General features: G+C 30.7%; 1 protein-coding gene across 2 annotated transcripts in view; it reads right to left on the bottom strand.

The window, feature by feature from the left end:
- Positions 1-12,842, bottom strand: part of P5CS (Delta[1]-pyrroline-5-carboxylate synthase) — a 264,054-nt gene that overhangs the window by 40,971 nt on the left and 210,241 nt on the right. For both annotated transcript variants that reach the window (XM_075365901.1, XM_075365902.1), the window contains 2 exons: positions 8,612-8,763; positions 7,028-7,165 (listed from right to left, as the gene is read on the bottom strand). In XM_075365901.1, the coding sequence (XP_075222016.1) occupies positions 7,028-7,165; positions 8,612-8,763 (290 nt within the window). The remainder of the gene's footprint in view (positions 1-7,027; positions 7,166-8,611; positions 8,764-12,842) is intronic.

The raw sequence follows: 12,842 nt of genomic DNA, 5'->3' as shown, positions 1-12,842 counted from the left end.
AAGAAAGATATTTATCCATTTGCAAGAGTTTATTATCGATTTTAATAATGAAAAGATGAAATGTTTTTCTATGAATACAAATAAATTAGTTTTTAATTAAAAAAAAAAAAAATTAATTATCAAGAAGAAATTTTTTCTACGTTGTAAGTTCAAGAATACTGAACAGTAGAGGGATTTTACCATCCTTGAAGGCAGAAAATACTTCTGAAGCCATTCGTTTATTCATTAATTTTCATGATTTTACTGTTTGAATAAAAGTAAAAATCTTTAAACCAACGATCTTTTTATATCTTTGAATGTAGTCAGTCTGTTTCAAAGAAAAGTATGAATTTTAGGGTTGGGGAACAGGAAATGCTTTGAGAATGAAAAATTCAAATAAACTAAGGCAAGATTATTTTAAAACTATTCTAGTCATGTTATATATTTTTCGATAAATTTGATGCTTAATTTAAGTTTCATAATAACTGTAAACAAATTGATTGTGGTCTTATTTTCTTTCCCAGTGTTTCTTTTCTGTTGACTTATGTAATTTTATTTTGTTACTGAAATTTATCTTAAAAGAAACTGAAGAAAAACTATACAGAAGTAAACATTTTGATTCTTTATTAACCTTATTCAATACTTCACCTATGTGAAACGCGGGACTCTAACCGAAGCCGATACTGGAATGAGACCCCAGAAAGCGTACATGCTTGCCAACTAATTTTGATTTACAAAACAACAGAGGGAGCTCTCTAAAAATGAAAAAAGGTCAAGGAACAGTTAGAATTATTCAGTACTACAAAATTAGTTACTTATTAGTTATATATTGAGTTAGGTACTTATCTTGAAAGTAGAAAGATGTATTATTTGCAGCATTTATGCATAAAAAATTACTAACCATTTATTTTTTAATCATCCTAAATCCATAATTTGTTTCCAACAAATAAGCAACATCAATATACAAGATAGCAGTGCTATCAGCTAAACAACACTATCTTTTACATCTACTTTAAAAAGTCATTAATATCTAGACTATCTCAAGAGATATTAGCCAAATTTAAGAGACTGTTTCTGAACATAAAAATAAACAAAAAGATTCGTAAGGACAAATGCCCTATTGTGATTTATTTTCCCTCTGTCCCACTATTAAAGTTTTTTTTTTTTTTTTTTTTTAAATAAAAACTTATATCTTCTTGTGAATGGATTGAGATATTTCAAAGAAGTTTGGTACATGTACTTTACATGGTATGTACCCAACAACTTTTATAAAAGTAAGGTAATACAGTTTTATTTAAAAAATTAAATGTTAATTCATACATATGTTCTATTTGGACTTTATTAGTTGGAATTATATACATGTAAATTTAGTTTTTTTTTTTAAGTGATAAAACCTGCACATGGAAATGAGATGAACAACAGCCCCTGAGTGTTGTGTATTAATCAATCCTTCATTCCCTTCCTTTCTGTTTCTGTTTTCACTTTCATTTTTAATATATTTCTTTTTTTGAACAATACCTTTGAAAATTCTAAAATAACGTTCATTTAAATTGTATAATCATTTATAAATAGTTCAGTAAATGCTAGCTTTATAGCTTTTGAATTATGTTTTATTAAAAAAATGTTAATCCTTTTATTGTGAACAAAATAACACCTAATTTATTCAAATCAAAAAATTGAGATAAGTTAACTGAATGAAGCGCTTCTTGGCAAAATGCAACAAAGTAGCAATCTGTATTTGCTTGTTTTATTTTTTTGGAAAATTTCCTTTATTTATGTTAAAAAAAAGTAAGGCAAGTTTATTACAATTCTTTTATTATTTTTTTGTTGCTACTGCAATTTTTCAAAAAATTATTTTGTAGTTTGAGTTGTAAAAACTTTTTTGTTGTTTGTACACTAAATTAATGAACATTATTTAGTTAAAACTGGTAAAAGAATTTAACAAAAATCATGTGTAATGAAAGACAAACCGTGTAGCATTTTTGCGGTGGGCTATCACGTTTTTTCTAGTAGTATGAAATAATCAGACTATAATTTTTGTGATTAACTTTTAACATTTTCAGTCATATAAGCTGTTAATCAACTGATATGAACAAATAATTCGACCTTTTGTTTATAATATTAGACTTATCATTTTATTTAATAAAAAATCCAATAAAACTAATATTTATGTAGATAATAATGATTAAAACATTTAAATAACTGCTAATTTGGAATTTTTAAACGTAAAATTTTCAATATTATTTGTTTTATAGATGCTGTCGAGTATATATACCAAATTTCATTAACATATCTCAATCTGTTTTTAAGATATAAAGTTTTATTGAACTCAAAATGGAGGACAGAGGAAAAATTATGCAAGATAGAACATTTGTTGACACAAATTTTTTTGTCAATTTTGGTGTCCTAAATCAGTCCTTTAAGTTTGTCCAACATCTCCTAGGACTCTCTCTCCCCCCCTTTCTCACTCTCTCTCTCTCTCTATATTATATATATATATAATACATGCATAAACTCTCCACAATACAAACAAAAAATAACCTAAACAAAAGTTACACGGACTGGAAGAGGACACACCTCATGGTGATCTTAGATTTTACCTTGAACTTGACCGTTATTTCAATGTTAATAGATTTTTTCAATAGTAATGACCAATTATTTTTGACCCAAGCAATGAAAATTTTACATTGGAATATGTGGTCACACACATGATCTTGGAACGTTTTTTGAAGGTTATGTCAAATATATTTTTTAAGGTTATGAATCAGTAAACTTTATTATCAATCACTTATAGAAAATTTAATTCTGAAAAAATTGATGAAGTAGTCTATGAAAACAAAAAAAACTTCGTTATTAAAAACTAAACAGAAAAATATTTTGAATTTTTCAGCTGTTTTTTGTACAATAAATTTAGACTGAAAAATTAAATAATTCTAATTTACTTAAAAAAAAAATACTCATTATGGTTATACTGTGTTAGTTTACAATAAATGTTCAGAAATTCCATCACTGATGTTGATGTGCTTTTTAGTTTGTTTCCTTACATTTTCTGTCACCAACCTAATGATATCTTTCCTTGATGTGAGGACAGCAGCATTGAAAATGCGAGTGATGTTTTCATTACGTGTGTAATTTTTGCTAGTACACCTCGCATTTCATCTATCACAATAATCAGTAATCTAAGGAAGTAAGGTCCAGTGATTTAGTTGGTCAATTTTCTGGCTCTATAGGCCCAATCTATTTACCAGTAAATCTTTCATTAAAGGATTGTCTTACTTCATTCATGAAATGTGTTCGTTCTCCATCAAGTTCATAGCACATTTTAATTTGTTTTGCCAATGAGACATTACCAAACACTGTAAGAAATTCATTGTTTGCAAATTCCAGATAATTTCTTCCCAAGAAACACTGTTCTAGTATGAAAGGGCCTATTTATTGAATGTTGATCATGCCACGCCAAACATGCACTTTAAATCGTTGCTGGAAATTTGATTCAACTACAGCAAATGGGTTTTCTTCAGACCACTGATATGAATTCCTTGTGTTGTTTATGCCATAACAGGTAAATGTAGCTTCGTCTGAACGGAATTAAGTGGTAATTATTGTTAACCCATTGAAAAAACTGCAGTTGTCCGGCATGGTCATCAAGCTGGAGGAGTTTAGTTTTCTTAACATGATAAGGACGCAGTTCGTTAGCATGTACAGCATGCACCTAGGATATTTCCTAGGTATTGTACTTTGTGGATTGTTAAATAGTGTAGAAATTATTCACATGCTCGTTGTACGACTAAGCTGTACCACGTTTTTTTTCCCCCTTGCCAGTGAAGATGGACCAGCATTGTACACTGTGCACCCTCAGTGGTTGCCACGCCTCTAACCTCCTGGGACTTCGCAGGACCCGGCTATGCCGTGCCCTATGGAGGTTGCTCACCTGGTCGGCTGGGACTCTCTTCTATGTTGCCATTGTCTCTAACTGTATCCCCTCCCCAAGGGTGGGATCCAGCCAGGACTCGGTCTTTTATCTTTCCATGAACTCAAGGGGTCCCTGGTCAGTCATCAAGGGCGGTCCACCTAAGCGAACTGCCCTCTCATGAACAGGGCTGCCTCTGTGAGTCCCTACCTCTAGACTACACCCCATCCCATTTCCTGGCATCACATTCTTTGGTCTTTATAATCCTCTTGACCATGGTAACAATAGTGTCCCATTGACGTTTACCCCGTAACATGAACTCAATTGTATTCTCTGGGGTCAATCTACACACTCAAGAGCTTGCTTTACTTCATCCCATCTACAGCACAAGTATATAGAATGTTCAACAGTATCAATGCCATTACAATTGCGACATTCAGATGTTTTTCTTCTGCCGAACTGGTGTAGGTAGGCTCCAAACTCTCCGTGACCAGTTAACAGCTGCAAGAGATGGAAACCTACCTCCCCGTGATGCCTGTTAACCCACATACCGACCTGGGGAAAGCTGTACCACCAAAAGAATGTTTTTCCTTTCATTACCATGTACTGGATGATGTTGAGATAAAACATGAGTGCTGGAAAGTGTAACATTCTCATGAAAATTATTAAAAAATCTGCAAAATACTTTACAAACTATTCATCCAGGATACTACTACTCGTCAGGATACCTAAGTCAGTATTCTTCCACTTGCAGCTGGAGCAATTTTGTCACAAAAGTCGTTCAGAAAAATCATATCAGCATAGTCTGCATGACTAAAATATTTATGCTACTAAAAACAGCTGTTTTTAATTTTTATAACTTCATATCATTTTTCTGTTAAGTTCTGTTTTTAGTAATAAACGATGATTTTTTTTTGTTGTTTTTTATAAACTTTATTACGAGTACATCAATTTTCTCTGAATTAAATTATGTTCAAGTTTTGATAATAAAATCTATGAATTTATTAGTCATTTAACAAAGTTATTGTACTTTAAACCTATGCGTTTTCTCGTCACCAGATTTTTCTGTTTTATGTTGATATAAAAAAAACCGTGGGAGATGTTCTGGGACCTAGTTTTGTTCGATCTTTCAGGTCAAATTCCATAAGTACCATCAAGTTTAACTCTTATAAAACACCTTAAAAATTTCAGTATGATTTCATTTCACCGGATGAAGTGAACCCGGTGAAACTTTTCGCAAGCTGTAACTCGATTACGAAGTGTTTTCAAACATATGTTTGTATGAACTGTTTCCTTATTTTAAGCTCTAGAATCAGTTCCAACATTCCTCTTAAATCACTCTGTAGGATCCTGTAAATCACATGTCAATTAGTGTAGGAAATAGGACTCAAATTCGTATTGAGGGACAACATAACTAACTACACCGTTTAACTTATCACACTGAGTTCTGTTACTTAAATAAAATCGAAACAAACTCAGTGCTAGCTCTCCAGTACCAGTATTATTAAACTTCATTAAAATCATATTAAATGAATGTTCAACTGATTCAAAAGCCTTCTTTATGTGTTAAAAAAATATCATTCACATGTTTACCCGTCTTAAGTTTGTTAAGAATATGATTAGTTAAAGAAAATAACCCATTATTTACTTCTACACTAACTTAAAGTCGAATTAACCATTACCCAACAACTTATACTTGTTAAAAAAAAATCATTATGAATCTTTATTACATTTTTCTATTATATTAATATTGTTTAGGTAATATTGTCATTGGGTCGATAAATAAATGGGTCTTCTCTTGTCACCACCTATTGTCTTCTCAACCTTTATTGTCTTTCATTCATTCAGAGGTCCTGGTTTAGAATCCTGGTCAGGCATGGCATTTTTCATACGCTACAAATTCTACTTCCATATCCCATGCACAAGCTTTAAGTTTGTGGCGATATCATCAAGCAAAAAAAAAAGTAACTTATTAAACAAATTCTGTCGTAGTAATTGCGTCAGAAGGGCAGATTTCGTATTTCAGTTAAGAAAGAACTGCTGTAATGAATTTTGAATATAATACTTTTTTCTGTATTTTTTAAATTTTTTTATTTCATGTACGTTTATTTAGTATCATGTATTCAAAATGATTAAAGCTTCAAAACTAATTTTTTGGACACCAACTCCCATTCCTTCATACCACATAACATTTTGTATTATATAAGCTAAAGTATTACAGCAAAACTAACTTTTTTTGGATGTAATAGCGATTTTTTTTTTACCGACTTTTCGAAGAAAAGTACGTTTTATTTTTGGTCACATTTAGTGAGGGGGGTGAAAATTAATTTTCTTTACGTTCTGAGGTATAAATAGTACAAAATTACCATCCAATTAAATTGGGGTTTTCTTATAATGTATAGGCCTATGTATAAAATTTTATGGCTCGAAAATCTTCAAAACTACAAATCAATTTCATTTAAATTTAAATATGATGTAGTAATGTAACAAAAGTTATGCATATGAAAATTTTATAAAAATTGTTTGAGTCATTCTTGAGTTACACTCAATTTATGGTCGAATGAAGGATCTTCGTTTTCTGTCACCACCGATTTAAATCATTAATTTAAACTAATCTTTACATAAAATTACAGCTCCATTTAAGAATAAACAAATACACTAAATCAGATCACATACAGTTTTATTGATAATACATTTACCAAAGTTTTTTCTAAAATATATTTTTAATTTTAAATATTAAGCTAAAATTATTCTGCTTTTTTATCTGTATTATTGTTATTATAATTTTAAAAATAATGTTTAATTATACAATACATGTTAAAATAATTATCTTAATATTTGATGTATACTTAATATAACTGTAATTTTTATTAAAGAGCATGATTTAATTGTGCATAATAGTAAAATAAAAAGCAGCTGAAAATTACCCAACGAAATTCGCGTTTTCACACACACACACACACACACACACACACACACACACACACACACACACATATATATATATATATATATATATATACACACACACACACACACACACACACACACACACACACACACACACACACACACACACACATCTTTCTTACGGACGTAACAATTTTTTTAAGAATTATAAAGTTTGATGATACAAACCAGAGAGATAGCATTAGTTGCTCCAACAGTATCCAGAGCTTCTTTTACGACTTCCATGAGCGCACGGTTACTGTGTGCTGCTTCTTTTCCACCCTTCAATAAAAGTCCATTTGCTGAACTAAGTGCTAAGGCTGCTACCTGTTGATTCAAACAAAATGAATTGTTATAATATATCATCTATTTGTGTATATATTATAGTTTATTGCTTCTTGTTAAAACCAAAATCGGTTTATACAAACGCAATAGTAAGATCTCAAAAAAAAAAGTTAAGAAAAACTTCAAATTTACTTAATACGACAATGGTTGCATGTGAAAAAAGTTTCATATGGTTAGCATACGACAAGCCCCTCTTCTAACAATTCCAGCAACATTTTGGTCATCCCTTGCCCTAACGGTTGGTCATATCAAAAATTGTTTCAGACAAAATTTTAGGTAATGTTTAGAGGACTAACGATCACTTTAAACCGATTCGATACTGTGCCTATTAAGGGGTATGATTTTTTCTTGTCTTCGAAACCTCATTTTTTCCACCCGCTGGGTAATGGCTGGTGATATCAAAAACTTTATTTAGATAAGTTTTAGGCCTGTTTCCAAAGAATAGTAGGAACTTTAAACGAATTCGATATTTTACTTAATTAGAATGTTATAGCGATATTTGTTTTTTTGAAAAAGCTCCCCCATTTCCACCCCCATGGTCCGATTTTGCCCATTAACGAAACAGACTGAGATTTTTAGTCGTTATATTTTATGTATCAATTTAAAAGTGATTGGCGTAAAATTACAGCAGTTATCGTCTCCACAAGAAAGTGAAATATATAAACTAATAAATATAATAATAGTATACTTTATGGAATGGAATGGAATGCAAAGTTGGCAGGAGTCTATTACTCCCTACTTTATCGCAGAACCTGGACAGAGTCCCTTGCTGCTGGATCTTTCTAATCGGGCTTGTTTTTAAAAGGGTTATTTTTTAATCTCGGATCTAATTTTTCAAGTTTTGTCTATTATTATTTTAGTGAATTTAAGACGGATTTAATTGCATTCCAATCCGTTGTTAAACCAGCGTTATCGAACCCATTTCATGGGCCGACCGCGGAAGGCTAGGCTTATAAAGCCTGTCCTCCCGACGTAATTCCCCTTCAGACCGTCCACTGAAGTCCTTTCGGTGCTAACTCTTTAATAGGCTAGCAGGAATACGCCACAACGGGGCACTAGCTATAAGGAGGGAGCAATATGTCCCCTTTTCCGGAGGAGTCGCAATTGCTGGGTTATTTTATCTTACTGTAAGTTTAACTTACAGATGGTGATACCTATTCGCGATCGCGGTTTTGGGGCGGAATACTTTATAATAGTATAAAGGGACTTCCCACCCATCCCGTATAATCCCTAGAAATTCTATTCCATAGAATAATTATCCAGTTTTATTACGATTAGAGAATAATTTACACACAATTCATTTAGCTATTATTTTACCTGTCATTTTTATCTGCTTATGATTTTTGGTTTGAGACAAAAAATAAAACCATATTAATATTAAAAACTTATAAAATTTATTAAATATAAATAAATAATTTTTAAATTTACCTGTGGCAAGCAATCCGGACGGGATTCAAAAATGACAAGAAGTACTCCAATCGGTACTGTAATTTGTTTTAATTCTAAACCGTCGGCTATTCTGGTTCTTCTCAAAACACGTCCAACATTTGTATGACTTGTTTCAGCTATCTGTTTTAAACCTAAAAAAAAAAAATAAAATAAATAACATTACAAATATAATTTTTAAAGTTTACGTTTTATATTTTATGATTTACGGTCTCTTATATTTGTTATATTATTATACATTTTATTAAAAGTTATTTTTATTTGATTTGTATAAAAATATTTATCAATTTACTTTGATAAAAAAATATTTTTAAGTCGATCTGGACTAATTCATTAATTCCTCCGATATATATTTTATGAAATACAAATTACACAAAAAGCTTCCTTACTAAAATAATCTATAATAAAGAAGGCGCAACGGTTGAAATCCGACTTCATCTCCTTTTTTTAAATTTAATTATATTGCTTTATTAATAATTATTAACCTCTCATTGTGAAAAAACTTTTACAATAAATAATTATTCAATAATAACAATAAATATATATGAAAAGATATCAGAAGTTATTAATGAAATAAAATTTTACGTACTTTTCATTTAAAAAAAATGTTGAATGTAATTTAATAGGCGTACAAGGAAGTTATGTGGTGTCCTCATCAGATTTTTTTTCTATATTTATAACATAATGTTAATAAATGGTATATATTATTTATTAAAAAAAGTAAAAATAAAAAATATTACTTTAAAAATACTTGTATGTTTTGAGGACAAAAAAGGGGTAAGATATAAATGGAAAAGGCTTGTTGGTTAGGTCGTAAACCTCTAGAGATTTAAATTTTCATAAACAACAATATGAATGTAAGTAACAAGTTAGGTAGTAGTACATTACTTCATAAAGGTTTGTCTCTTATAACTTTTGTTAATTTTTTAGATTCTTTTGTCTTCTTTTATTTGTTTATCCTATTTTCTTTACTTTATTTATTGTATATAAAAATATTAAAAAAATAGAATTCGGAAAGAAATATTGTAAAAAACTTCTGTCTGAATGACAAACAGAAGGTAAAAAAAACTCCTATCTTGAACATTCTATGGTAAACAAAAATCAAATTTTATTTGATTTTATTTTATCAATTTTTATTTTTATTTAATTTGCACGGGTGTGGCGGTACCACCGACGACGGTCGTCAATAACTAAACTGATGTTATTTCACAACGACAACGTATGTAGAACAAACTTCGCTTGTACTATCGGCAGACTGGTACAGCCGCTCACAGACGTCAAAACATACAGACTACAACAGAATTTTTGGGGATGGGGTGCGATTTTGCAAATATTTTTTGTTGTAAATATTGTAATTTTTTAAAATATTAATAAATGTGCCAAGAAAAATATGATCTTAATTAGGCGGAATCTCGAAATACTGAGGATAACCTTGCTCTACAGCCTCATCCCCTTGATATTTTACGATGAAAATTGAATATTATTATTATTAATAATAATGTTTTAATTGGTATGGCTAATAGGGTTCAGGATGCACATTGTCCAAAAGATAAAACTGTTGAGTAAAAATTTAGGTCCAATTTTTCACTCTTGATGAAATTACTTTTTTACCTTAAAAATATGCAGTATTAAAAGCATAATTGAAAAAAAAATTTATTAGTGAAACATTTTTAGTCCTAATTTACTCTCTTAACCGAATGATGTTTTTATCATCAAAATTATACTGTAATAAAAAACAATTGCTAAAAAATACAGTACGTTCCGAAATTCGCTGTGCAGTGTGCTTTAGAATTATGTGGTTCTTTCGTTATTAGGTTGGTTGCCCTATGGGTTCATTATAAGAGCCAAGATTTGCTACCGGACATTTAACTGTAATAAAAGAACTGAAACATTTACCCAAGTGTGTTGAAGAACTAAAACTTATAGATCATGCTAAAAAATTAGATTATTTTCAATGTTTTAAACGTTTTATTGACCAAGTTCTTTAGGGTCGACATTACGTATTTTACAGATGAAGCGTGGTTTCTTATATTAATTCACAAAATATACGACTGTGGTCGACAGCTGATTCCCAAGAATTACACAAACAATCTTTACACGAAGCGAAAATTGGAGTCTGGGTCGGTATGAATAGAACGCGCATTGTGGGTCCAATATTTTTTGAAAATATAGTTAATAGTGCGTTATTGTGCTTATCAAACTTTATTAGTCAATTAACAGAAGTGGAAATCAATCACGGTTGGTTCCAGCAAGATGGCGCCACAGCGCCGAAAGCTAACAGTTCAATGAATTTTTTACGAAATGTCTTTGGTGAACTAATTATTTCGAGGAGTTTGTAGCCTGCACGATCGCCCAAGATTACTTTCTGTGGGGAGCAGCAAAACAAGCAATATATTGCAATAGACCACGCACGTCTGTCGAACTAAAAACCGTAGTAAAGGCACACGTACGAGACATTCCGGTACATCAGTTGGTTAAAGTGTTTGAAAGCAAACTGAAACGTGTGTAGTGTTGTATTGATGTTCGAGGAGGTCATTTCCAACATATTTTATAAACTATTCTACTTATTATTTTATCCGTTTCTATAAAATAATGAAATAAAGACATAAAGTAATAATTAATATAGTTTCGTTATTAGACTTCCAATAATTCCAGTGCACAGCAACTTTCCAAAAGATCTATTAAATTCTTTTGTAGAATATTTGGGCTCCATTTGACTCCCTTGCTCAACGGCTACCTTAACATTTTTACCTGATTTCAACATTTAGACTACAATCTAAACAAATAAAGTATTAGGAATTATAAAAAAATTGAAACATTTGTAAGTCGGGTTCCGTGGAACAGTTTATTTTTTTTAAAGTTCTCATGAGGTTTACATTAATACTAGAAACAGATGGATTTTCAATCTTAACGTTTAAAAAATTGATATTTTAAGAACGGGTCCCACTTCGGCTACATTTTTTTTAGCATAAACATTTATTTACTGAAGTAATTAATTCCCACAAGGATCCGTATTGGGAGCCATACTATTCATAATATATGTAAATAGTGTCTGTTCGGCCCCGCTTAAAGGTAATGTATATGCGTTTGCAGATGATACTGCCTTGTGTTATGTCAGCAACACCTGGATAGAAGTGGCTGAGGACATGCAATCAGATTTGGTCGCACAGCGGTTATGCTTTTCAAATCATTATATGATCGTGAGCGTTGAAAAAACTTTTTAGAACAACTTCTGCTTAAAGAGGAAAATAAAATTGCCACTTACAATAAAATATAAATGTAAAAAATGTGTGATAAAAAATCCGACTGTTTAGAATGTAGTGAGATCGAACAAGTGATATTTGTAAATACTCGGGCTTGTGTTAGATAGCGGTCTAACCTGGAAGAATCATATTGCGCTATTAAAGCAAAAACTTTTAAGCTATCTTAGGACATTTTATTTTTTAAACAAACTATCTCCAAAAATAACCTTGAGAAAACTTTATTTTGCTATTGTGCATAGTCGACTAGACTACGACATCAGCTGTTGGGGAGGAACTTATGTTACAAATTTAGATTCCATAATCAAAATCCAAAAAAAAATTCGTTAGAATGATAAGTAAAAAAAGAACTACGGATCATTCTTTGCCAATATTTAGGGAATTGTCTATATTACCGCTACGTTATTTATATGTTTATAAAGTAATGAAAATTTTCTTTATCAGAAGCGGTCATAGAGATAGTATGATAACCGAGTACGAACTTAAAAGTAAAAGGAATGTATATGTCCCCAGAGCAAATAAAACGAGTTATATGAAGTTCTTTTCAAGAACTGCTCCTAGATTGTATAACATACTTTCTAATCATATAAAGACCAGTAGGAACCTAAACACTTTCTTAAAGCTACTAAGACGATGGCTAATGTATGACGCTGAAAGTATGTTCCATGTAATTACATGATTCATGATTACATATATAATTAATTATAGTGCTTTATACTATTGGTCTTAACATAGCAATAGATTTTTTACATATATAACTTAAAGGGTAGCACTGGATGAAAGGTTTATTAGTAAACATAAATATTTGACAACGATTGATCTTCTCTATACTTAACTGCTGAAAAGATAAGTTTCCACCAGAGTAAATCATGAATTGAACCAAAACTAATCCTCCCATATAAGATAAAACTGTTTACTTTTTCCCCTTACTCTAACTAAAAAGATTAATAGAA

This window comes from Lycorma delicatula, chromosome 5 (assembly GCF_047948215.1).
Source record: "Lycorma delicatula isolate Av1 chromosome 5, ASM4794821v1, whole genome shotgun sequence".
NCBI classification, from domain to species: Eukaryota; Metazoa; Arthropoda; class Insecta; order Hemiptera; family Fulgoridae; genus Lycorma; species Lycorma delicatula.
This window is presented reverse-complemented; position numbering and strand designations above follow the sequence as displayed.